General features: G+C 58.1%; 9 protein-coding genes across 9 annotated transcripts; 3 read left to right on the forward strand and 6 right to left on the reverse strand.

The window, feature by feature from the left end:
* Window positions 1-1,264: 1,264 nt before the first annotated feature.
* On the reverse strand, window positions 1,265-3,024 carry B0I36DRAFT_338482 (uncharacterized protein). The gene is made up of 2 exons (XM_046155762.1): window positions 2,589-3,024; window positions 1,265-2,514 (listed from the first exon to the last, which is right to left on the reverse strand). Exons 1-2 carry the CDS (start codon window positions 2,971-2,973, stop codon window positions 1,466-1,468), a joined length of 1,434 nt encoding a protein of 477 aa, XP_046005230.1. The 5' UTR covers window positions 2,974-3,024; the 3' UTR covers window positions 1,265-1,465.
* Window positions 3,025-4,065: 1,041 nt separating this feature from the next.
* On the reverse strand, window positions 4,066-5,478 carry B0I36DRAFT_389215 (uncharacterized protein). Its single transcript, XM_046161302.1, has 2 exons — window positions 4,381-5,478; window positions 4,066-4,295 (listed from the first exon to the last, which is right to left on the reverse strand). The coding sequence occupies exons 1-2, from the start codon at window positions 4,986-4,988 to the stop codon at window positions 4,181-4,183; spliced, it is 723 nt and encodes a 240-aa protein (XP_046005231.1). The 5' UTR covers window positions 4,989-5,478; the 3' UTR covers window positions 4,066-4,180.
* Window positions 5,479-6,329: 851 nt separating this feature from the next.
* B0I36DRAFT_389216 (uncharacterized protein) lies at window positions 6,330-8,161 on the forward strand (the record flags this gene model as incomplete). Its single annotated transcript, XM_046161303.1, has 1 exon — window positions 6,330-8,161. Exon 1 carries the CDS (start codon window positions 6,383-6,385, stop codon window positions 8,159-8,161), a length of 1,779 nt encoding a protein of 592 aa, XP_046005232.1. The 5' UTR covers window positions 6,330-6,382.
* Window positions 8,162-8,210: 49 nt separating this feature from the next.
* B0I36DRAFT_48978 (uncharacterized protein) lies at window positions 8,211-9,150 on the reverse strand. Its single transcript, XM_046162951.1, has 2 exons — window positions 8,542-9,150; window positions 8,211-8,411 (listed from the first exon to the last, which is right to left on the reverse strand). Exons 1-2 carry the CDS (start codon window positions 9,014-9,016, stop codon window positions 8,260-8,262), a joined length of 627 nt encoding a protein of 208 aa, XP_046005233.1. The 5' UTR covers window positions 9,017-9,150; the 3' UTR covers window positions 8,211-8,259.
* Window positions 9,151-9,219: 69 nt separating this feature from the next.
* On the reverse strand, window positions 9,220-12,534 carry B0I36DRAFT_389218 (uncharacterized protein; the record flags this gene model as incomplete). Its single annotated transcript, XM_046161304.1, has 10 exons — window positions 9,220-10,740; window positions 10,834-10,904; window positions 11,003-11,111; window positions 11,197-11,233; window positions 11,329-11,419; window positions 11,495-11,531; window positions 11,609-11,789; window positions 11,933-11,949; window positions 12,025-12,147; window positions 12,408-12,534. 10 exons carry the CDS (start codon window positions 12,532-12,534, stop codon window positions 9,443-9,445), a joined length of 2,091 nt encoding a protein of 696 aa, XP_046005234.1. The 3' UTR covers window positions 9,220-9,442.
* A 4,138-nt stretch (window positions 12,535-16,672) lies between these two features.
* On the forward strand, window positions 16,673-18,068 carry B0I36DRAFT_389219 (uncharacterized protein). The gene is made up of 3 exons (XM_046161305.1): window positions 16,673-17,380; window positions 17,495-17,773; window positions 17,870-18,068. The coding sequence occupies exons 1-3, from the start codon at window positions 16,761-16,763 to the stop codon at window positions 17,979-17,981; spliced, it is 1,011 nt and encodes a 336-aa protein (XP_046005235.1). The 5' UTR covers window positions 16,673-16,760; the 3' UTR covers window positions 17,982-18,068.
* A 206-nt stretch (window positions 18,069-18,274) lies between these two features.
* Window positions 18,275-20,507, reverse strand: B0I36DRAFT_369244 (uncharacterized protein; the record flags this gene model as incomplete). Its single annotated transcript, XM_046159743.1, has 4 exons — window positions 18,275-19,316; window positions 19,412-19,790; window positions 19,868-19,978; window positions 20,054-20,507. The coding sequence occupies 4 exons, from the start codon at window positions 20,505-20,507 to the stop codon at window positions 18,275-18,277; spliced, it is 1,986 nt and encodes a 661-aa protein (XP_046005236.1).
* Window positions 20,508-20,945: 438 nt separating this feature from the next.
* Window positions 20,946-22,680, reverse strand: B0I36DRAFT_338490 (uncharacterized protein). The gene has a single exon (XM_046155763.1). The coding sequence runs from the start codon at window positions 22,469-22,471 to the stop codon at window positions 21,083-21,085; it is 1,389 nt and encodes a 462-aa protein (XP_046005237.1). The 5' UTR covers window positions 22,472-22,680; the 3' UTR covers window positions 20,946-21,082.
* Window positions 22,681-23,186: 506 nt separating this feature from the next.
* Window positions 23,187-24,314, forward strand: B0I36DRAFT_209827 (heterokaryon incompatibility protein-domain-containing protein; the record flags this gene model as incomplete). The annotated part of the gene is made up of 4 exons (XM_046148888.1): window positions 23,187-23,290; window positions 23,372-23,622; window positions 23,869-23,982; window positions 24,049-24,314. Coding segments are annotated over 4 exons (735 nt in total), but the record flags the coding sequence as incomplete, so codon positions are not given.
* Window positions 24,315-25,058: the final 744 nt, after the last annotated feature.

A 25,058-nucleotide genomic window follows, 5' to 3' on the forward strand; every position in this document is an offset into this window, starting at 1 on the left:
CTCTAGAGTCCGGGGGACCGACCAGGCCCGGGCTAATTAGAAACAATGGGCCAGGGGGTTGGGCCGGTAAAGACGGCGGCCGTTGTATGCTCGCCCCATGTGCGTGGCGTGGGCCTGGGCCCTGCACACGCAACATCGATCGACATCATGAGTCCTCTCCGCCTGGCTTGGCTGCACGAGTTTACAATAAACAGCGGCCCTGCTACCTTCCGCCTGTCTTCCCCCGCAGCAGCTTGAATTGGCCACTGAGGCAGCCTGCAGCGATAGGACCCCAGCAAGCAGGTTTTGGAGCAGCGCTATCAAGCTCCTTGCGGGGGACCGGCGGCAGCTCGAGAGCTACAGTGGAACCCAGAGCCCCGCGGGTATTGGTCGCCTCCCTTGGGCTGCCTCCCACCAATGCAGCTCCCGGAAGCCGGCTGCCGGCGGCGAAAACTCTCTAGGGGTGGTTGGAAAATACCAGAGGACCCTGAAGTCAGCGGGCAGCTCAATCCATGTGCTGTTGTGGAGACTGGGGCCGTGGTAGGCAAGGATAGCCGGCGGGCCGGTGACGTCGTCCGGGCCATTTCTTCCATTAGGCGACAGGGATGGTGGGAGCCACACAAGATGTTGACAGTGGACTGCTATTCGGATAGTGGGAAGCTCCTCCATTAGCAGATATCAGTATTGTGCCCTCCAGCATTCATTATTGCTGATGCGAATTGACCATTGTGCCTGAAATATGGCATCACACGCATGTCGGCTCCTAGGCCAAGTCTGGACGGGTTCCCCCGCATCGGAGGCATTACGTCGTCAATCGTCAGCCACAAAGGGCGTCGATCTCATTGAATCATGCGCTAGCTTAGTATGCACTAGCACAAATCCGACAGGGTTTAGGCCATTGACGTCGCCCAGTTGCTGACGGGTATCTCTAACGCCTCGAACGTTCGATCATCAGCAGCCCGATCTGGCAGGCTGAAAGCATCCAATGTGGTGGATAGCAGGCAGCGACTGCCTGCGATGGCCATGTCAGAGCCGTTGCTTTGTGATGCACTCCGCCTCGGGGATATCAAGCGTAAACAGGCATGGATCTCATTCATTGAGAGGCAGAGCCTCGGTTGTAGGGGTACATTGATAAGATGGGGAGGCTCTGAAGATGTCAATATACAGGCGGAAATGTATGATCTGAACCTCAACACCCCAAGCAACATGCGCGAACAGTTTACCTGCAGCACGTACAACATTTTTCTGCGTCATCTGCACAAGACCAGGGCCACGACAGGTCTAGATGGTATAATGCTCCTTTCTCGACGCACTCTTCTCTATACTCTAGTCTACAACACGTGATACGCAAGTCATATCTACGCTTACGATATTCGAGCCTCCTGCCTCGTCCACTATACTTAACCAAATCGAAGACTGTTATCCCCGAGGGACTATCAGGCCACTCTATTTGCACATCCCCGTGGTCAATTTGCCGCCTCCTCCATCACAAGTCCTCCCGCCCGAGCTTGAACCCGCCGTGACACCCCGTCTGGAACAAGCCCTTAGGGTCATACTTCCTGCTGACGTCCCTCAGGAACTTGAGGTTCTCCTCGCCGTACCCCTCGAGCGGCTTCTGCCCGGCATTCGCGTAGTTGGTAAACTTGTAGCGGTGCCAGGTGCCCAGGCGCCGCGCGGCATCCTCAATCTCCTGGAGCGTGCTGTCCATTACGCTCCTGACCAGCTCGTCGTGCCTGGCATCCTTCCAGTTGATGCAGAGCTCCAGGACGACCAGGGGTTCCTTGCAAGCCTCGAGGCCCAGCACGTTCTTGTCCCCCTTGTTGTACCACAATGGGTTCAGCGTCTGGAAGACCATGCAGAAGGCCGTCCCGCCGGGCTTGACGCCCCTCAGCTCCTTCTTGCGCCGCTGGAAGATGTCGAGCGCGGCCTGCATCGTGGGCAGGTCCAGCCGGAAGCCCGTCACGTTGTACATGTTGCGCTGCTCGAGGATTGACAGGGTGCCCAGGTCCTCGACGGCCTGCAGGTGCGACGCGGCGACCTGGTTGTTGACCAGGCGGCACCGCAGCGCGTGGAAGGGCGACTTGCGCCAGTGCTCGGGCCAGACCTTGCTCCCGATCTCGCTGCCGGGGGACCCGTCCTTCAGGGTGTACGAGAGGTGCATGGACCAGACCGACAGGCCCGCCGCGTCGGGCAGGTACACGAAGGACACGATCGGGGTGGACACGTTGGGGTCGAAGCCCGCGGGCGTCGAGGCCTGCATGCCGTAGTCGTAGTACGCCTGGAGCATCGACCTGTTGAGGGGGCCAAAGCTCGGGATGATGGAGTAGCCCGCCCAGACCGGCCCGCCGGGGAAGCAGTGCAGGGTGAAGGAGGCGACAACGCCAAAGTTGTTGAGCCCGCCCTTGAGCGCGCGCCAGAGGTCTGGGTTCTCCGTGGCCGAGGCGGTCGCGATGGTGCCGTCGGCCAGGACGAGCGTGTACGAGATGACGTTGGAGCACATGAAGCCGTAGTGGCCCGAGTAGAAAGAGGTGCCGCCTAGCAGCAGCAGCAGCATCATCGTATGGTCAGTATGGGGGCCAGTCATATCAGACGAGCAAAAGAATACTCACCACCGAGCGTTGATCCTCCAATGCCAACAGGAGACGACCGTCCACCCACAACAGCCAGCCCTTGCTCATCCAGTACCTTGTAGATCTCCTTCCACAAACAACCGCCGCCCACAACTACCGACTTTTTGTCCTCGGAGATCTCGATGCTCTTGAACAGCGACAGATCCAGCAGCACGCCGTCCTTGACCCCCGCGACGCCTATGGTCGGGTTCGCCCCGCTGCAGCGGATCGCAAACAGGCCCTCGTCGGTGGCGGGCTTGGCCGCGCGAAGAGCGTGCTCCTTGGCGATGTGCTTGACGGCAGCGCTTAGCTCGTCGATGGTGGCGGCGCGGACGACGCACGCGGGCTCGATGTCCCGGTTCCGGGTGTTGAAGTGCATCTCCATGGCCGCCAGAAACGCCTCGGGGTCGTCCTTGGGCACGATCACGCGTCCCGGCGGGAGGGCGGCGGCCAAAGCCTGGATGTACCCGGCCGGAGGGGGCAGAGCGGCGAGCCGCTTGCGGGCCGCGGCGGCCACGGCAAGCTTGTCGGCAGCGGCGGCGGCGGCGCGGGAGCTGCTGCCGGGAAGAGCGCCCCATAGAAAGACTGTTAGGAGCAGGACGGCGCCGGTGGCGACAGCCGCGAGCAAGTAGTGCCAGGTCTCCATCGTGGCGGACGGCGATGGTGTTGAGCAACCAGGTGAAAAGAACTGAGGGGTCACTCGTCCGTGGAGCGAGGCGAATGACGGCGATCGACCTGAGACAAGAAACACACCCTCGCTGCACGACAATGCAAAAAACTTGTCAACGACGACGTCAGGGTCTCACCGAGAGAAGACGGCACTTGATTGAACACAGGCTCGTCCAACCATCAGCTCCCGGTTCCTCCTTAAGTAGCCAGGCGAGGCATAGCTCCCTGTTGGCGGGTCCGATTTTGTCAGGGGTCTGATTCTGTCAGCGCTACTGGTAACGCCCCATAAAGTCCGAGAAAGTGCGAGGCTCAAATGTAAGGGATTGGAGGACTGCCTGGCTGCGGTGCCTGGAACCAATCGGTCAGCAACGGAAACGGCCCCTGTTTGCTTTCGTTGGCAGCTCGGACGTCTCGCCCAATGCACTGCATAATATACACTGATGACTATCCCAAGGGAATGCGGGACAACACTGTAGAGTGCAGCCTGCTCCCGACACGCCTCACTTTGATGCAGACCCTTTTCAAGTCTTGCTCGGGGTATGCCAGAAGCTCGCCGTTCTTTCGACCAGGTCCAGCGGGGACTAAATGAGTCCGGCTGAGGTCGAGTTCGGGCAAGCTGCAAGCACTATCCCCCTGAAGTTTGCTATGCAGATTTGTCTGGACCCCACACCGGCAAGGCGCAGGTCCGCGTGAGACCATCTTCTGGCCAGAACCCCGCCGTGCCAAACGAGCTGAGCAAACATCCCTGCATGTCCAGAGTGGTTCGACACGGTTAGCACCACAGCCGGCCGACATATCAGGGAATTGCCAGTGATTAATATGTGGCCCTCCATATACAATCTGTGGCCAGGGCATTATTCTATTCTTCTACAACGCGCACTGCTAGTAATGATGGTCAACGGCATGAGCTCGAACCACGACTCTCAAGCATCGTGCTTCGCCATGTCAATCTCGAGCAGCGAGCCCGGCCAGATGCTCCCGTCGGGCTTCTCAAACAGAAAGTCCTTGACCAGCTTGAAACCCTGCCTTTCGTAGTATCTGGAAGAGAGGAAAAAATGTCAGTCCATCCCAGTTTTCTCTCGAAAGGATAAATGGCTGAAGAATAAAAAAGAAAAAGACTTACTGCACCAACCGCCGCTCGTTGCCGGTCCAGCAATCCACATACATCCACGCGACGCCGTGCTTCTTGGCGATGCGCAGCGTCTCGCGCAGCAGCGCCTGACCCGCGCCCTTCCTCGCGGCGTGCCCGGCGCGGAAGTCCGAGACGAGCGCCCAGACGTAGATGTAGCTGCCCTCGCGCGCGTTGATGGCCTCGGCGCTGGGCCGGAAGTCTGGGTGCGCGGCGAGGTGCGCGGGGACAAAGTCCTGGTACGCCAGCACGGCGACGGGCCGGCTGCTCGTCTGTTGCTGCTCTTCTTCCCCCGCGACCTTCGACTCGGCTATGAGGACCCGCGCGTGGAGCAGGCCCTCGCCGTTGTCGCCTTCGCCGCGGCTCGCGCCGTACAGCTCGTCTGGATGCGCGGCCTGGTGCGCCGTGTGCACGACCGACGACTTGACGACGGTCGACATCTCCTGGGTCGAGGAGCCGCCGCGGCGCTTGCTGAAGAGCTCCGGGCCCCACTGGTCGGCGCTGCCAATGGTCGGCAGGTACTCGATGGCCGAGTCGAAGGCCCCGAGGATGAAGTCGCCGTCATCGAGGGTGGCGTCACGGATAGTGATGGTGTTGGACATGGCGTCTGTCGTGGTGAGAAGCGCTGGTATGGTATGTCCCTCCTCGTGTTGTCTTTATGTAATGTGTGCGTGTGCGTGTCTAGACCAGGAGACGAGATTGGCCTTGAGCTCGAGACGCTACGAGACTGTGTCTTTATGCGGAGGCTTGTCGTGACTTGAATGCTGCTGCCTGGTGTCGCCACGCTGTATATGACGTATACTCGTCCGCAGACGTCTCAAGGACAAAGACACGTCGTGCAAAGACAGGGCAGAGGCGCCGTGAAGAGTATGATTCAGACCCCGCGGACCTCGGAGCAGGTGGTGGCATTTTCGCCCCCGCTCCCCGGCGTCCAGCTCCGAACGGAGTAAACCTGTCCAATCGGGTTTTCTTGGTGGCCGGACAATGTCTGGCCTGCCAAGCCCAAAACCAGACGATAGCCTATACTCCGTGGGCAGGCTGCGGACACGGGCAGGGGACTCCCACCATGACCCATCACTCGCAATAATGCACCATCTCCAAGCTCATCTGGGACAGCCTTGTGTGAGAATAAAAATAGTGCAATAAGCTCCAACTGTCCTTTTCGATTCGGTAGCCTTTGACGTCGGCAGGGGTGTCCCCTGCAGCCTCCCTCTGTGAGCCTCTGTGAGGGTGTTTGTCCTCACGGCACCGTCGCTGGCATGCATGCATGGCCCTCCAAATGAATGTTGGTCGTGGCACGATCCGTCTGTGTTTTCCCAGCATTGCAAAGATTGCCAACGTGTGACAGCCATGGTGCGACGGAGCCCGTCCCTTATCAAAGGCATGCCCAACCAGTGCGTGCTAGAGTTACCCATCCATCAGCCTCAAACAGGGGTCATTGGAGTGGTTGCCAGCTGCATGCAGCTTTCCAGCTTTCAGCTACCTCCCGCGACGCCCTATGAGCAGCAGCACCGCAATAGCACCATGCTGCGAGGCAAATAGTGCGCCTGCACGTGGCCGAGATACACTGCGGCCCTCCCAATGGCTTCTCGATGGGCTGGCAACGCCCCTTGCATTCCGCTCCGGCCATTGCGAGCTGGCGAACTGTATCCCGGCCCTCGTCCAACCGCTGAGCGCAGGCACGCGTGTAAAGTGCCAACCAACGGGGCACTAGCGGTATGCCGTGTTGCACAAGGTTTGCACGCTCCGCGCAGCAAACAAGTAGCCGCTAAATGGCAGGACGGCGCCAAGCTGCTGAGATGGCACGGGACGGGACCGTCAGCACACGGGCACGCCGGTCAGCGCCGATAGGCGGCTGACTTGGTGCTTGCGATTACGTGAGCCGGGTGCTGATGCGAGAGATACAAAGCTATGCCGTGTCCCGCGCAACTTCTCTGGCAGCAGCAGATATTGGCCCGGTCGCGTCTTGTGGTTGAATATTTTCCAAAGTACGTACATGGGTGGGAGGATGTTTTTGCCGGCCAACTTCATCGAGCACGTGCCTGTGCTGTGCCAGATTGCCATACTCGGCACGGTTGCACGGCAGTTGATACTAGACGGCTACGTCTGCATCTTTGCCGGTCTCAGGCAATCTCGACGACATTTGCAGCACATCAAGTCTCTATACTACAAGGCGGCCAAGACGAATACCCAGACCCAAAAATTCGAGCACAGCATCGGCAACCAAAACCACTCCGATGATGCCCATTCAGACCACGCAGAATCAACGCCTCTAATCGCTCCCGCATTCACCGTCTTCCCCAGGCTCCCGGCCGAGATCCGCGACCTGATCTGGTCCTTCGCCCTCGAGCAGACCCCAGAACGCCTGTTCCACGTCGAGCGCCTGCGCCCGGCGTCACGGGACCCAGAAATCGCCAAATATCGCTTCTACCAGCGCCTGCACCCAGACACGCTCGACCCCATCGCGGTGGTCAACACGCACGACGACTACTCATGGCCGCCGCCGCCGCTACCGCCCAGCCCGCGATGGCATCACCACTCCCGCGCGGCGAGCCTCATCGGTGCGACGTGCCACGAGGCCCGTGCGGTGCTCCTCCGGAGCCGCCGCCAATATGGCACCGGCGGTGCGGCCCCGCCAGCGACGGCGACATTGACGGCTTCTTTCAACCCGGCACGGGATATCCTGTACATCGACTCGGCATGCCTGGGCCGGCTGCCCAGCGCGCAGGCCGCGCGGAACCGCATCAGGGCGTTGACGGTCCCGGCGCTAGCAAGAGCGGTAGAGGTCCTGGGCGTCGAACTGCACAGTATCGCGCCATCACGAGCACCCGAGCCGAGGATCCTATCACAGTCGGTGGCAGCAGAGTTGGAAAGGAGTTGTCGAACTGGCACTGCACACAGTCGCGGCGCTGGAGCAGGGTCGGCAATGGTCGATGATGAGGAAGATATGCAGCGGGTAGTGCTCGAGGCTTTGTGCGAAGGGTTCCCGAGGCTGAGGAAATTGGTCGTGATCACTTCGCGGCAGTGTTTGCCGCAGAACAGAGGGCTTGCGAGATTTTTACTGCCGCCAGGCCAACATTCTTCATCGGGCTCTCACATGCAGATGATGAGCCTTGGGCAGAGGAGGAACTCGTCAAGGCAGGGGAACCACACTACTGGCGACAAAAGAAAACCGACCCACGACAACAACAAGACCACTGGCATCAACCCTCAAGCATCCTCAGCTTCGACGCCTGCCTGGAGAGACGCAATCGAATCGCCCCTTCGAGCATCTCTTTTTGGCCTGGCCACTGCCCTCGACACCCTTCTCGGGGTCGGCGCTGGCGAAGGTAGCGACGAGCACGGCAGGATGCTTCACATGCACGAAATCACGGCGGAGCAGGAATGCTGCAAGACGCTCGCCGCGTGTCTCGTGTCGCCCTCGGATCTCGACATTCCGCCCTCGACGGCCCGCGCGGACACTCGCCACAGCCCAGACAGCCACATGACGGTCGGGTTACACGGGGAGCAGCAGCAGGATTACAAGGACGCAGGAATCGAATCGGTCCGTGCTGTCCTCGCGGCGCTCGCAATAGAGGGCAAGATACAAGAGGTGCCCGTAGTGGAGAGGCAGGTCCTCGTCCGGGCAGGCGGGTGTACGGGCCCGTGGACGTACCGCGCACGGATATCGCGCGGGAGCTGTAGCAACGACGAGTGGTACTGGAGCCGGCGGGGAATGGCGCCGCCAGTGTGGAAAGTGAGGGACGAGGTGGCCGCGAAGCTGGACTTTGCTTAGACAAATATTGAATCTGGCAGAGATCTCGCGAGTTCCCTTTCACTGCGCCATGTTGATAAATCCAGACGCTTCACTTCTAGATTAGCCGCCTAATAGAATCATGATAGACTTCCGCTCACGACGTCGCCGAGTGCCGCGAGGTCTACATCTGAATCATCGTCGCTGTCGTCGTCGCTGTCCTGCTCTTGCCCCTTGTCTCCTGCATCGCTGTCCTCCGCGTCGTCTTCCATCTGCTGTAAATCGACCACCACTATATATTACATATGTCAGCTTTCTCTGGCTTCAACACGACCAGGCCCGGAAGGGGAATTCCACGTATCCTCGGGACACCAAGCTGCAAAACAGGCATGCGTGAAGAACTTCATGGGAGAATGACTTACTGACATCCCCGCTCCCCAACCGATCAAGCTGAAACCCCGCGGCAAGCGAGCTGTCCGCGTCAAACACGCACCGGCCATACTGCACGCCGATATCCGCGTCTTTCAGGAGCAGGCAGATCTCGCGGAAGTGCTCGTGGTGGCGATCCTGGACCTTCTCGTCGCTATCGTCGTCATCATCCGCCGGGCCCTCTCCCTGCTCTTCTTGGCCCGGAGCCGTGTGCTTGCGGCGGCCGTCAAAGATGAGCACGGCGTTCTGGTGCTGGTGCCAAAAGCTGCCTGCCGCCTCGGAGGCTGTGGACTTGCCGGCGAGGGCCGCTGAGAGCTTTCCAGGTTCCGAGGCCGTGGTAGCCAGTCGCGTGAAGAGGCTCGCCGAGAGCAGGCTTGCCTTGCCGGGGCCGGTGTAGATGGAGATGTTTGGCGGGAGGGTTGGTTGGGTGTTCCCGGCGGCCACCGGCTGCGGGATGGGTTCAGCCATGGGCTCACACTAGAGTGAGAGAACTGAGCCTGAGCCATTGTCAAGACGCGTGACTTACGTGTGAGGACTGTGACATGGTGAGGCTCGGCCGGTTGGCGTGAGTTGTGATGCACTGCTCTTTCGCAGCTCTATTGCGAAGGGCAGTGATTTTTGCTCGTGAACAAGGACCTCTGATGTCACAAGGTCCACCATATCACGGAGAGGTACAGGGTAGGCTCAGCGACAAGGCACCACCACGGTGTAAGTCACATACCACATATACTGAACACAGAGCAGCGCGACTTGCTCAAATGTGCCTCTTATAGACCCTGTGCTACTATTGGCTCGCTAAGGAAAATTCTCATGATGGATGTGTAAATGTATGGAAAAAGATGCAACGATGCCTCCGTGCGATGTGGCTCAACCTCGACCAACTCAAGTGCCAGATCAGACTTCCTCGAGTCGCAGTTCCAACATCGAAGCCTTCGAGTCGAAACTACCCGGCCGGCCTTCTGGCTCGACCCGAGAACTCCGGTCTCCTTGTGTCCCGTCCCACATCACAAAGTCGTCTGCGTCCTCTTCTTCCGCGATGCTTTCCCTCGCGCTGTGCACGTCCCGCCAGCTGACCTCCTTCTTGCTCGGCTTACTGCCTCCAGCCTCGCCGTCCTCGCTCGTAACGCCGCTGTTGCTCCTGCTGTGAAGCTTGCCCACCTTCTTCAAGAGCGACGTGGTGCCCGCAACACCACCACTCCCGCCTCCGCCGGCTCCAGCACCGCACTTGGCCGAACACTCGCCCTTGCCGTCGCACTGCTCGTTGTGCTCCCCTCCCAGACACACCGTCCTCGTGCCAAACACCTTTGACCCGCTCTTCTTCTGCTGCTCGACAGCCTTGTCGTCATCGGCCGCCCTCGACTCGACCACGAGCGTCGTCTCCTGCGCGACGCTCCACTGCCTGTTCCTAGGCCGCGAGTTGTTGACGACGGGGTCCAGCTCGGCCGGCAGGATCGGCGGCGTGCCGGGCTTCCTCTTCTTCCTCAGCACCAGCTCGTACTCGCAGTCCTCGTCGCTGCTGTGCTGGCCCTCCTCGCCCTCGTCCAGCTCCAGCGGGTCGATGTTGTCGGCGAACAGCCTGCCCCCGTACTTGCGGAACTCGTGGGACCTGCCCGGCGCCTCGCTGTTGCTGCTGCCGCGCGTGGGCTCGAGCGTGCCGCTCGACACGGACGACGACTTGGTGAACGGGTACCGGTTGCTCGACCCGCCGTTCATGTACCGGTGGTGGTGGTAGTGGTACATGGCGATGGCCTCGTGCGTCATGAACGCCTTGTTGACCGGCTGCCCGTCGCGGCCCACCACGACGCTGCCGTAGTGCAGCATGCGCCCCCGGCGCTGTGCGGCAGCCTCGAGGCTCGGGTGCCGGACTATCGTTGTCCCGAACGTACTCCCGCCGTTGGCGGCGTTGTTACTGGCGCCCATCCCAATGATGCTGCCGTAGCATCCCGTCCCGGACTTGCACTCGTGGATGCAGGTCCCCACGTGCGCGAATACCGGCTGCTTCGGGTTGCTGTCGCCCGTGCCCTGGAACCCGATGGGGGTGCGAGGCGACGACCCGGCGCCGCCGCTGGATGCGGATTCGACCTGGTACATGCTCACCACGCCCTTCGCGTACGCGCTGGTCGCGGACGGTGTGTAGACGGGGCTCTTGTCTTTGGAGGTGACCCAGTGGACGACGATGGCGGAAAAGGCGACTGTCAAGGTAGAAAAGCGTGAGTTAGGCTGGATGCTGGAGAGCCATGTTTGCTGGCTTGGTGACACGTCGCGCATGGCAAGGGGAGGCTTACTATCAACGTTGCAGCACGTCAGGCATACCCAACCCGGCTCGCCGTCAAGAACCATGAGCACTGTCAGGTTTCTAACCGTAGCATGTATCGTCAGTGATCATCAGGACCCCCATTCAAAACGTACGCGTTGTATGCTGCTCAACGGATCCCGGCGAGGAGACCTGCTTACATGATACTGGACATGGTCGTCGCCACCGCTCCAATAAACGTGCGGAACGCGACAGTGCGTAGCCGCTCGTTTGCCGCGTTGCGCTGCATGTGGCGGAAGTTGTACAAATCTAGTTGCCCAAGGAGGTGCAGGGTCAGCTTGTGGTTCTTCTTCAGGTGTTGCTTGAGAAAGGACTCTCAGCTCTGGACACGTACTGCGCAACGGCAGCAAGAATAAGATCGTCAAATAAACCTGCATTTCAGAGCGAGAGTTAGCCTGTGCCTTTGCAAGCACGGAAAATCATATTTGCCACTAGAAGATTGGTACAGGAGATGCCAGATACGTACATTCGCCAGTAGGTCGAAGGTGATGAGGGGAATCATCGCAACACGCTGCATGCCGATGATGCACTCGCCGTCACGTTGGCGTGTAATGCGGCTGAGTTGATGAATGTCAGCGTTTTATATGTCCCTTTGAAAGTTCCGCTGTCTCGTGTGGTGCGAACAGACATACAATATGAAGTTGAGTATCGAAACGATAGTGTAGACACCTGTGTCGACCATATATCGGAGTCAGTCTCTCAAAAAGCCACACACATAGCCGCTTTCCGGGGAGATTGTCACGCACCAAGCATGCCAAACGTGTTGAATATATATAGCTTCGACTTCAGCCGGGGTTTTGGAACCGAACTTTGCCGTATAATATACTGCCGTTGCACGTCGTTAGTCGCCAGGTCGAAGTAAAGAGACGCAGACAAGTGGATGGGATGGGAGCCTACGGCTTTCTCAACCAGGAATATATAGATCAACTGTACACATGGTGAGCACTTGTCTAATTTCAGCGAGCCGAATGCGGACGGATACATACGACCTGCGCGCCTACGATGTCAGCTCCCAAACCCCAAACAGCACAACGGGTGAACCTGATTCCGTGAATTTCGCATTCACATACCTTGGTTGTAACATAACCTTGAACCACACCAAGAGACCGTTTGTTAGCTTCCACGTCTCTCAGCGGAATACCGAGCCAGGATGACAACTCACAGACGAGGCAGAGCAGTATCGCGCCCTGGCATATCCCGAAGCTCGTGCCCAGGCCCACGCCAAACTTGAGGATGGCGCTGACGAAGACAAAGAGCCACGAATCGAGGAATATCGCGAAGACAACTACAGGCGGCATATTTAGATCAGTATGTTGTACCTTGTCCTGGGCCTGCGCCCCGGGCTCAGTTCATGACCCTGAAGGGGATTTGGGCGGGCAGGAACAAGTGTAACAGAAATACGTACACCATGTGACAGGGGGCAATGCCCTCCATTGTTGAACCCGCCCAACTCGTTTTGCTAATGGCAGCATAGCAATTTGCAATCAGCAGTCTGGTCATTGCCGCAACATCTTTCGCCAATCGCGGTGCTTGAGATAGACGTACTGGTCAGAGTCGCTAGTATCGTGGTCGTCAAGATCGTGACGATTGCGCTGGCAACGCTGCCGGCGAGTGGCTCCAAATCATCGCCAGCGCGCATGCCGCGCCCGACGGGTGAAGAAGCGCTGTCCATCGACGAGGTGCTTTTTATGGTTACCAACCCGCGCTCAGAGCCTCCTGGTATGGCGACCAGTCCAGCTGGCGTGGCCCGACTGCGCTTTTCTCGTCCTTGTTCTTGTCAACCGCGCGGCTGGGTCTTTTGCTGGAACAGACCGGCTCGGTATTCCGAGTGTCGTTGATGCTCGCACGAGCCGTCGCTAAGTGTCAAACATGTAGAATTGTCGGGAGCCGTGGTCGTGTCTTTGTTGTTGTGATAATGATTGAATATGAGAGAAGAACCTCCTTGGACGGGGCCTGGGCTGGAAGTGGACAGTCCGCAATCAAGGTCGAGGCCGTTGTCGATCAGGCGCGACACGGGTGGAAGGTTTAGCGTTCAAGCCGATGGAAGTCTGGCCGCTTGGAATGACGACTTGCTGCCCTACAGCTGCCCGCTAGGGCGTGACATGCTTTCTCGCGAGTGAGACAAGAAGGATTGGCGGAACCGAATGGAGATTCTACGTTGGGTACTAGAATGAAGGGGACGTGTCTCATGAACCACCCTTGACGCTCGCGGGCCTCGGCGCGCGCAGCCACCGTTCTGCCGCATGGGCATGTGCATCATCCGTATCCAAAAATGCTGCCTTGGCTCCCTACCGCGTTGTGTCGGTCCTGTTGGTGAAGTCCTAGCCTGGACATGGGCGGCCTGACGTGTGCGACACACCGCACGCTAGGGACAATCCGGGGACGGGACGGGGAACGCTAGCCGAGTCTGCCGTCCCATGCCAGTAATGACAATTTGATCCCTGCTCGTGGGCAGCCTGCTCCTCCCTCGGCTGCTGAGGCTCAACGTATCCGACCTCTTCTTCCGCATGTGCGGGCGAGCCAACGCACCTCATTGCCGTGTTGATCACTTTCGGGCGCTGCTACTAGCTGACTGGCGGAAGCTGCCCCCGTGATGAGGCGGGATGCGTTCCTGCTTTGACTTCTTGTCTAGACAGGCCTGGCTGGGCGAGGCGAAGATGGCGCTAATGGTGACAAGCATTGGCGGGAGATTTGCCGCTTGTGGCTGCGGATGTCTGTGCCAGCCTGCAAGGGCCAAACTCTAATTCGGAGGCATCCCAGCATCGCGGTGGGCAAGGCGTCGATTTCAGTCGCTGATTCAGAGCATTCGTCGCGGGTCCGGAGCCTGCTCTTGCCGGGCCGAAACCTCGAGACAATGATCACCGCCAATAGTCTGTATGCAACCTGTGGAAGAAGCAGCCTCTGTCTGTGATCAGACCTCACCCGGCAACCGGACTTCGACGAATCATGGTGTATCACAGCATCGGAATAGCTGCCGAAGACCTTGAGGACACAGAGAATCCGGCCGAAAGAAAGACAGAAAAGCAACCCTGGGGGGAAGCTGCCAGAGCCCTGTCTGAAACCGCAGCTACCGTCGGGAATGCCACACCAGTGCCGATCCCCTCCTCCATCCAGCCGAGACAAAAGGACCCAGTCAGCAAGCCACTTGAGGAATCATTTTCAATCCCGGCAGCCCGAAAATGGCCAGATGCTAGATGATAACGCTACAGCTATATAAGAACAACGCCGCGCGGCAAGCTAGACGGGTGATCAAGATGGAGAAATGGCTAGCTCAGCTCGTCAGGATTGAGACAGCCGTTCTACCATTGGGCAGGGCTGCAAGCTTGATCCCGGAAGGGAGACGGTTGTGCCATCCTTGACCCGTGCTAGCCCCATCGCGGACGAGCCGCAGCTGAGGACACAGCTAGGTAGGGCGTTAGCTGGAATGCCACAAGCTCCGGGGGTTTTGCCCATGCCAAAAATGAGCAGCGAGCTCCGCGCTTGTCAGCGACAAAAGGTTGTATGGCGGACCCGCGTGAAACACTCACACCAAAGAGTCCCGGAAATAGACTCTGGCGGGGCCCAACTCTGTCGCTTATCTCTCAGCGGCTCTCCAGACCGGACTCGGCATCATGCTAGGTGGCGCGACTCGTACAAACATTTCGATGGCATCTGCCATTTGTCGAAAACTGGCGTCGTGGCTGGCGTGTCGGTCTGACAGACACGCCAGCCAAGCAAGGGCTGGACGCCGTTAGTGTTCGATGCAAGCTGAACCCTCCGACAGAAAGAATCAGGTCGCGGATCTCTATGATGCTCACATCCGCGGGGGGGGGGGGGGGGGGGGGGGGGGGCGACGATCACATTCAGCCATCCCACCGCCTGCCCACTTTCAAGAATTCGCCATCTTCAGTACTCTCTCTCTCTCTCTCTCTTCAGTGCTATGGCGAGGCTTTCATCCAAGGGCGGTCGAGCATCGCCATGATTCGCTTCCTTGTTGAGCAAGGTCACTGTCACTTCTATTGGGGCGTTGTGGCAGAAGATGGGTTGTTACCATTGTGCACTATTGGCGGACTAGCACCGTCGTGATGCCGCACCCATACACTATTTGAATAAATGGCTGAACAGGCTCTTTTTTTAATCAAGCACAATAAGTAATTTTTCGGGCCTACAGAGAGCACCCGAAGTCAAGCGTCGTGACCTCAATGAAACTGTCTTTGTGGCTGGTCGCCAATCTGGGACGTGGAGATGTCCGCCCGATTTCAAGATTTGGGCGGGTTGGTGACGTTCAAGCGTCGAGAGTAGCACCCAAAGACTAATTGTGAGGTCGAGATGATTTAAATAGCATGTTTCTAGCGAGAACACGCCAACGTTCTCCATCCTGTTTCTTCACAATTTCTGTCCAGTTGCTGTTCTTCATTTCTTCTTCCTTTGTTTTCTCTTTTTTTTTTTTCCCCAAAAGAATAAAAAATAGAATGCCTTTTTAGTAAAAGCCATAACTATCTCACGCTCAATTTTGAATGAAGATATTTTGCTGGTCGGATCTTTGATATTCATGTTGATATACGACTGCAGGAGGACTCTGTGGGTTTCATATCAACAAGATGCCTTGCTTCTTCTCGTGCACACTCAGTGGTCGTCTTTGCTAGTGGCGAGTCTGGCGTCCATTACTGCTCACACCGATGGTGCTACAGGACAAGTGCATACAACAGGACTCGATTTACCGTACGATGTGGCGAGATCGCAGTGCTATCTACACTTGGCAGAGCCCCCACGAGCGTATCCCCAGAGTTCTCCCCGGCCTGCGGGATGACGTATGATTGCTGTACTTGTTGCGATCAATCAAAAGCATAGCTTGCAAGGAGGTTGACGTGGCCAGTCACCACCTGGTGGAGCGAGAATCACGAGTATACAATCTGCTTAACCAGACGTTCCTCTTCATGGCATATCCTCCAATTGCCAAGTGTTTGAAAGGGTGCAAGTAAGGCCCGGCATGGGCGGCGCACTGGTACACATCTGGAGGCTTCTTGAAAAATCCGTGGGTCTCCACGGGCTGGGCCGCCATGGGTTTTGATAATCGTATGGGATGGGTTGGTGGATTTTGCCAGACCTGAGGTGCAAATCTAGCGAACCAGCGTGTTCAAAACCAACGCGACCCGCTGGTGGAGCAAGCATAGCTGCTCAGCCCTGGAGAGCAGAATCTTGCTTGTGCTTGTGTGTGTGTGTGGAATGACGATGCCGGACTTAACACACGGAACTACGCAACTTGACCGGTGGCTCATTGACCACAGATACCGCTAGGCCGTTTTGGGCTGCCGCTTTCCCATTGGTTCTCCTGGGAGTAGTGCCCCTGCAGTGCGGGTCCCTCGGTGACTAATCCCTGACCAGTGCTCCAAATGTTGCGCTCATATACTAGCCCGGCAAAGCCCAAATGGGAAGTCTCTCTCTCATTGGCTGAAACGCGCCCTGCTTGGACTGCTGGGGTGACCTACATGATACAGCCTTGGAAGCGACCACGATGCTGCGCGTGAGGACGTGGGCAGACGCCTGGATGTACCAGAGATGTCTCCATGGGGCCGTCGGCAGTCCCCGTGGTGGGTACGTCGCGGCGTGATCGTGAAGTGCATTGCTGACAAAATCTCGAGACTTTCGTAAGGGGATGACCCTTGTATTAGACTGTGATGAGCGAAGATGGGAACGTGTCGGTGACTCGGTGTACGCATCTCATACACGCTGGCTGAGAATATATAAAGCCACACGATGGTCTTCGCTCTGAGGTTTTTTCGAGGCATGAGAACCACCCGAGCCATCAACTCTTACTCTCCATTCCACCACCATACTGAGTCCTCAATACTCACTCCGTTCATCCGCAAACCAACATCCCTCGCCTCACCAGCAAGAAACCAGTATTCGACATCCACAATGGCCGAGAAGGAACTTCCCATCCACGCCACGACCGCCCTCGTCGAGGGCCGCACCTTCATCGTGACCGGCGCCAACACGGGCATCGGCTACGAGACGACCAAGCACCTCCTGAACCTCGGGGCAGCACGGGTCATCATGGCCGTGCGCAACCTCGACGCCGGCGCCAAGGCCAAGGCCAAGATCGCCGCGGAGCTCGGCAAGAAAGACGTGCCCGCCGACATCTGGCACCTCGACCTCGCGAGCTTCGCCTCGGTCCGCGCCTTTGCGAGCAAAGCGACCGCGGAGCTGGACCGCATCGACGGCCTGGTCGAGAACGCGGGCGTCTTTGCGGGGTCCCGCGACGAGGCCAAGCCGGAGGGCTGGAACGTCTCGACCACGGTGAACGTGCTGAGCACGTTCCTGCTTGCCGGGCTGATGCTGCCCAAGCTGAGCGAGACGGCCAAGAAGCTTGGGTTCGTGGGTGCTGACGTCGGCAGCAAGGACACCCGCCTGGCGCCGCATCTTACCATTGTCGGGAGCAACTGGCCGCTCCACCAGTTCCATGAGTCGTGGGCGAACATCAAAGACGATCCGCTTGTGGGCTTGGAAGACGAGAGCAAGTGCCCGATCGGAGAGGTGTAAGTCCTGCTCGCCTTTTCGTGTTCTTCTGACTTGGTTCATTTTATCTACTCCTCCACCGCGCGTCGGGAGTGTCTGTCTGCAGATTCCAATTCTGACATGTTCAAAACCAGTTATGCTCTCTCCAAGCTCCTCGACATCCAGTCCACCCGCGAGCTCGGCACGACCATCGCGCCCTTCTCCCGCACAGGAGTGGTGATCAACACCGTCTGCCCCGGTCTCTGCATGTCCGACCTCGCGCGGTACCAGACGCAACAGTTCCAGACGCACATCTTTGGCGTGATTGACCAGATCGGCCGCACCTCGGAGCAGGGCAGCCGGAACCTGCTGTACGCCGTGACTGCAGACGCGCAGACGAGCGGGCACTTCCTGGAGAATGCCGCCGACGCCGAGTGAGTAGTTTTCCCGTCCCATATCCCAGACTTGTATAACAGCGTGGGGTTGGTGAGCAGAGCGAATGCTAATCTTTCTGGCTTGTGTGTGTGCAGGGCTGCCATCCCAGAGTTTGTGAAAGAGTCCCAGAAGAATTCGTGGGATGTTGTGGCCAAGGAACTCGAGAAGATCGAGCCTGGCTTCTTGACCAAGTTGGTCTCGGTCTAGGGCGCGCGCGCAATGGCGGGTTTCTCAGGGATGAGACTACGTACTCTCGGGCTATTGCTTGGGAGATCAACGATTAGGTAGAAACACAATAGAATGATATAACCTCCAATGCGTCACGGAACTCCCGACTCCGTTGTGACTTTGCTTCTTCTTGCCTGGCTGTCGGTGAACATACTGTAGGCTTTCACGTCGCTGGTGCCAGCATTTTGTTCTACGACAAACACGTTACAACCATGTTCTCCACGGCTTCATTCATTTCCTATCGGATTTCCAGACCGTTCCAGGTTTCCATTTCACGAAGTTCCGCTCCCAGGATCCTCTTTCAAAGACAATGCGTCTTTCCACAACCCCTCGGCCACCCTTCCATGCAGTTTATGCACCCAGGGGTATCGCCCAAGCACACTCCTCGTCGCCTCCCACTCTTGGTCATCCAGACACAGCCTCTGCAGAGCCTGCCTGATCCTGACCAGCACCCATGGCTGATATGGCCGGCGTTGGAACCCCAGTGCCCCCGTAAGGAACAGCGTCCACAGCACGAGCTGGGCTTGTATATCTGGGCCTCGAGAGAATGATGTCTTGGTCGTGGCTTCAGGGGTATGCGTCTGTCCTCCAACAGGCAAGCTTGCTCCCCACGAGCGAGAGCCCGGCGATGCCCCAGACTTGTCAGAGATGCCGCCCGACGTAGACGACGGTGGGCCGACTCCAGGCGGCGCCGGCCCCAGGACGAACTCTGCTGCGCGCTGAACCAGCTCAAGCAGCCGCGGCACCTCCTCGACTATCCCATCGAGCCGATGCATGAAGCGCATCAGCCACGCGAAAAGCCCCAGGTGCACCACGTCAGCTGTTACCGCGCTGTCGTCGTCCATTATCACCTGTCCCGGGTGTACGTGGCCTGAATTGCGAGGACGGGTGGCGGCGGTAGCGTACGCGGCGCTGTCCACGGCCCAGCACACGGCGCCGAGGGGTCGGAGCTGCACGAGCCGATACCCCAGATCCAGCAGCGTGTGCAGGAACTCGTCTAGGTTGATCTTCCGCACGTTCTCGCTGGCGGTGGCGGCGGCGTTGATGAGGTCTGAGATGTAGGCCGAGTCTATAAAGATTGTGCGCAGCTCGGTAGGTAAGCTGGGTAGAAACAGCGCTGCAGGGGAGAACATGGCTCGCTGGACGGTTTCGTGCTCCTCGGCTGTGGCTGTGGTCATTCCAGGGGATGCTGGTGCCAGCACCGAGCTGACGAACTCTGGAGTCGGCGGCAGCAATGTCCGCAACATGTGTGAAAACTCCTCAATGCGAAAATACGTTGTCGCTCTGGCGTGTAATGAGAATTCGAGATCGAGGCTGCCCCATAATCATACCGGTCGGTGTCAGATTTGCTCGTGTCCCGGCCTCATGTCATTGGGACGGCCCTTGCGACCGTAGGTACGCTCACTCACCGTAGTATCTTGTGCCCAACGACCGCGTTCTCTGTAAACAGCCTCGCCATCCCGCCGCGCAGCTCAACCATGCGCTGCAGCCCGCGCAGGTGCACAAGCCCCTGGAACCAGCGGCCCTGGTGTCGCTCATACTGAGCCATCATGATGACCACTGCCATGGTCGCATCCGACACGGCGGGCTTGAGTTCTACGTCACGTGAGTTGCTGCTGCTGCTGCTGGAGGACGCATGTGAAGGATCGCCAGATGTGAGTTTCTTGCTTATGAGCTGAAATGTGCGTGACAGGTGGCTCATTGACGCTGCCGACGACTCTGCGGCTCCTGGCGAGTCTGTGATTTGGGCCAGGAGCAGAGTCGAGGCAGCCATGGCGACATGGAAATCTGGCAGAGCGTGAGGTGAGCTTGCTAGATCCAACGACGGGGAGAGAGAGCATGGGTGGAACATGACGACAACTTACAGGCTTCGTCAGAGAAGACCAGGCTCAGCCATATCGAGGGTGCCGTGGCCGGGTTGTACATGACGGAGCGAAGCTCTGGGAAGTACCTGATGCTCATGAAGAAGGACATGGCTGGCGACCTATTGTCAGTATCATCAAAGGTTCGACACGTCGTGTGCCCGAGAGGGAGGAGATGCCAGAACTCACATCGGTGAGTCGCCGCCAGAGAGCTCGTCGGCAGCACCCACTTCCTACACGGCAGCGGCGCGGGGAGCACGAAGTCGAGCCCGACGTGGCTCTGCGCCTTGATCCTTTCCAGGTTCTCGTACTTGGCCACGAGGAAAGCCCAGATGGCCTTGCTCGAGACCTTCCAGGATGACCTGGCGTGGCTCTGCGTGCCTGGCTGCTGCTGCCCCATGCTGGCCAGCCCTGCCTGCAGGCTCTTCTGGCTCTGGGTCTTGCAGAGGTCCCATGCCGACGCGGCCTGGGCCCGTTGCTGCTGGTGCTGCGCTTTCAGGGCCGCGACCTTTGACGGGCGGTTCACCTTGCGTCCGACATTCTTGCCTGTCGCGGCGTGGCTGCGGATGCGCCTGCGGGTCTCGCGGTCGACGCCTCCGGGGAGGACACTGTTGCTGTCGACGAACTGGAAGGTCGCAGTCATTGCTATGATTGGATGGATCTGCGCTCCTGTGTTGCAGACTTTACGTGACAAGTTTGGTGTCCAGAGCGGCAATGGGGGAAGACCGTGGAGAACGCTGAGCTGGTGCATGCATGTGGTCTGTTTCTGGTTGCTGGAGATAAGGCCAGTGGAGCCCGGCGTTTAGGCTGCTATATTTGTCATCGGAACGCCGGCTTGAAACAAAGCGCACGGGCAGATGGGGAATTTGGGCTGACAAGCTGCTTAGACGTTGTATCGCCAATGCCCTTCTCTGAGGTTGCCGCCTGTCGCGCAGGCGGGCGGTAGACTCGCTGGGACGAGACCCTGTTCCGGGCTCACATGTGCCGACAGCTCAATACACCCTGGTCAGGTGGCAGGCTAAGAGGATACCAGCCACTCTTGCGAACTGATGTCCTGGCAGCCCTGTGAGGGAAACTTATTCTCAACTTGATCCCTTGCACGACTCCGGCCCTAGGTCTCATCGCTCGCTGTATTCTAAGTACGAACACCATATCATTGTTTGGTGTGCTATCTAGAAGTGTGACCAATGCAAGCGTGGCTCCCAGACTAGTGATGAACTACTCCGAGGTCAGCCTCTTTCTGTGCACGTCGATCTTGCTGCTATCCCGCTTCCCTTGCTGATAAGCACTGGAGTCATGTATAGTAGTCGTACGCTTTCTCCCTTTGTGAAGTTTGACGCCCTGTTCCTTGAGATAATTTTCGGCGATTCTGGCTGATGTGTCTCGGAAGAGGACAAGCTGGCCGTGCGACTGCCAGTTCGTCTCCAGCAACTGAAACTCGCCTGCACTCCCAACAGAAGCCTTAAGGTCTTCCTTGTCCTCGGGGTCGTGAGTGTCCTTCTCGGTGGAGTCAGGAGGGCCCGCCAAGGGTGGCACTTCATCAAACGGCACCTCGGATGACTGGCGCTCCTCCTTGACAAGATTTTCGATCTCCAAGTCGAGATCGCCTGAGAGATCGAGAGGGCCTTCCTCCTTGATCTCAAAGTTGGGCTGCCAGAAATCTTCCAGCTCCGAATCAGGATCTTCTTGCCCCAAATCTTCATCCTCAGAATCACCATCAACCATCTCGGTAGTGCTGTCGTCGTCCTCGGCCTTGACTTGCGGCTCAGGCGATGAAGACTTGATACTCACGTCATCCTCAGCTGGCGGCTGCTCCAGCCGGGCTAACCGCGCCGCGGTATCGGCTTCTTCTTGCTTCGCCGTGTCCGCAATAGCTTCAAGTTCTGCTCTCTTGGCCTGTGCCTCTTCCTGGGCCTTTGCGCGCCGCGCGTCCCTGACGAGCTGGTCGCAAACACCATGGCAGTAGCTGTTCTTGCTGCCGACGCCCTTATACGCCCTGGCCCACTCGGCAATGAGGTTGTACGCCATCTCAAAGGCCATGGCTGCCGCGACCGAGTTCTCTGCGATGCCATAAAAGGTCAACTCCACGGACGAGCGCCGCGCCGTGCTGTAGTACTTGCAGCTGAAGAACTCCTGCATCGCCCAGCACAGGTTGTTGACGTAGGTCTGCTGCCGGACGGGCTTGTCCGTGTCGCCGTCGGTGCGAGTGATGGAGACGACGGTCTGCCCGGCATACTGCTTCTGCGCATCGGGCGGCACGTGGGCGAGGACCTCTGCCTGCGACACATTGTACTGGCCCATCAGCCGCGACGCGACGTGCAGGGCCGCCTTAGCCTCGGCCTCGGGCGTGTTTGGGTGCTTCGCCCGGTCGAGGCACTTTCTGATGCGGAGGATGATGGCGTCGTCAATGTCCGCCGTGGCCGAGGACGCCGGGCGGGTGCTGGCTGTGTCGGCCAGCGCTGTCACAGACGCCTTGTAGAGCGGAGGGGCAAGCTTGGGGCCCTTGCGCGTACGCACGGGTCGTTTGCGAGCGTGTTTCTCATCTTCGTCGCTGTCGCTGTCGTCAATTTTGAATGGCCGCCGCAAGCTGCCCTCGTCTGGCTGCATGGAGACAACGTTGATGAGTAACAGGAGAGAAAAGAGGCGTCAACTCGAGCGCAACTAGAGAACACTCGGTCGTTTTAGCGCAATTGTGGGCAGAGATTGCGCTAGGTAGGTGGTCTGGTTGAGGAGCGGTGGCTAATGATTCTGGATGTTTCTTGTTTTAATAAGGGTCGGAGGCCCCCGATATGCAATAGCCCTGCGGCTCAGGCAGACCAGCCGTGTTGGCTCAGGCTGTGGTGTTTGTTGGTCGTGGTGTGACAAGATGTGATTAGCTGTGATGAGCCAACAGGGGGACTTACAGGGGGCTGGAAGAAAACAGCTCGAGCCCCCCAGACTGGGATTAGCAAGCGCCACGAGCAAAACATGGAGACCGTCCCGAGAGTACAATGGGATTTTGCTGGTTCTGGTTATTCAAGTCCAGTGACTTCTCGACACCTGGACACCCACATGCGAACGGACTGTGCCAACAGACTATGCCAACCGTTTGATATACCCCGGCAATGTGGCAGGCGGGTGAGGCGTGATGCCAAGGCAGCAAGGCTGAATCTCTGAAGCGGCTACCCGCGCGGGGTCAGAAGCACAGGAGCCAACCAACATGGTAAAGTGAGGTCCCGCCAACCGTGGGGAGGGGACCTCACTCTCAACTTCTTGCTGTTTCCCAATTTCTTGTTGCCCTGCACTCCCTGCGCCTCACAGCACTCAGACCATATGCCTGGCCATGCATCTACTCAATGTCCACACGCGGAAGCTCGAGTACTTTCTGGGCAGCTCGGTGCCCGAATACGCCATCCTGTCTCACACCTGGGGCCCCCACGAGGCCAAGTTCGAAGACTACTGCGATAATGGCGGCACAAACGCGACAACCAAGCAGCCACGCGGCCCGTTTCGAAACCGGCATCATAGCGGCAGGTGGCCAAGAACGGTCCGCGTCCAGACGAGGAGCCACGAGCGGCGGCATCTGCGAGAGCCCGGTCATGCGAAGATCGACAACTGCTGTCACCGTGCCAAACAAGATGGCCTCGATTACGTCTGGGTCGACACTTGCTGCATCGACAAGAGGAGCAGTGCTGAACTCTCGGAGGCTATCAACTCAATGTTCAGCTGGTACGCCAAGGCTGCCGTCTGTTATGTCTATTTGGTTGATGTTCATCCTTGTCTCATACTCGGTGAACACAAGCACCTCGACACAATGAAGGGCAGCCTGGTCGAGAGTGACACAAGTCATGGCGACCGAACTTCCGAGGCTGCACAAACACCCATATCAGATGACCTAAAGGACGATAAGACCATGGTTTCATTGACCGATGAGGAACATCGGAGCATGTTGCATTCCTGCAGAAATCAGGCATCCGAGCTCGAGTGGACAGATTATCCTTCTGCCCTTGGCTATGAGCTTCCAGCACGTCAGCTTCAGGAGGTGAAATGCTCCCGTTGGTTCGCACGTGGCTGGACGCTCCAAGAATTAATTGCTCCACAATGTCTGGCGGTGTTCGATGTAGGCTGGAACTTCATTGGTTTCTCATGCCGGAGGAGCTACGTGCTTGACGTCGTACAGAAGAAGCAAAGGCTCCATTGGGCAGGACCACGGCTGACGGCGCTACTGGCTCACAGCTCGGGCATACCCTTGGAGTTCCTGTGGGATGAAGACTTTTGGCACGCTTCTGTGGCGCAGCGCTTGAGCTGGGCCTGCAACAGGGAGACAACACGCAAAGAGGACATAGCGTACTGCCTTCTCGGCATATTCCGCGTTTCCATGCCACTGCTGTATGGCGAAGGTTCCAAGGCATTCGAAAGGCTTCAGAAGGAAATCATCAACATCTCGTCAGACCAGACCATCTTCGCATTCGAACATTTCGCCTGGAATCTTGAAAAACACAACGGCTTTCCCATGAGTTATACTGAGGAGCCCGGTTCTTGGGTCGATAACCCTATACACAACACCGGCTCCCTTGCGCGGTCTCCCAGGAATTATGCGTGGGCATGTAATCTGCGACCCTGTAGAAAGTTTCCTATGGTAAACGATCACTATTACGCCACAAACCAAGGTGTACTAATCAACCTTCCGATGATCGAGCTACCAACCGGCGAACGGTTGGCTCAACTTGCCTGTACGGTGGAGGACCCACACGATCCCGTCACTTCGTCGAGGGACAAGAGGCTGTGTCTCATTCTCCGCCCGTCGAGCCAGAGAAGATTCGTTCGCCGTAAAGACAACTGTCTGACACTTTTGCCATTGCGTTACTTCCCCAAGATGTCGCTCCAACAACAGCATCCAATTGTTGCTCGCCCGGCAATCTACCTCAGCATACGGCGGGAATCGAGCGCACCCGTGAGGCTTTTGGCTCTCTCGCCAGGATTTCTTCAACGATTCGGCGTACGTGCAACATACCCTTCCTGCACTTCAGTCTCCAGAGGACTCTACCAGATCATTCGGAATCGAGCCCATGCTACAGAAACCAGCATATTTCTAGACTGTGTAGGGCCAAGTGGCCAAATGTTCGCAATCTATCTTCTCATTTGCAAATCCGCCGAATTCGGAGAATCTACTCGACAATTGAGCGACGGGCTCCCGCCCGCATCGCCTACGGAG

The sequence above is a fragment of the Microdochium trichocladiopsis genome, assembly GCF_020744255.1.
Source record: "Microdochium trichocladiopsis strain MPI-CAGE-CH-0230 chromosome Unknown B0I36scaffold_13, whole genome shotgun sequence".
Taxonomy (NCBI): domain Eukaryota; kingdom Fungi; phylum Ascomycota; class Sordariomycetes; order Xylariales; family Microdochiaceae; genus Microdochium; species Microdochium trichocladiopsis.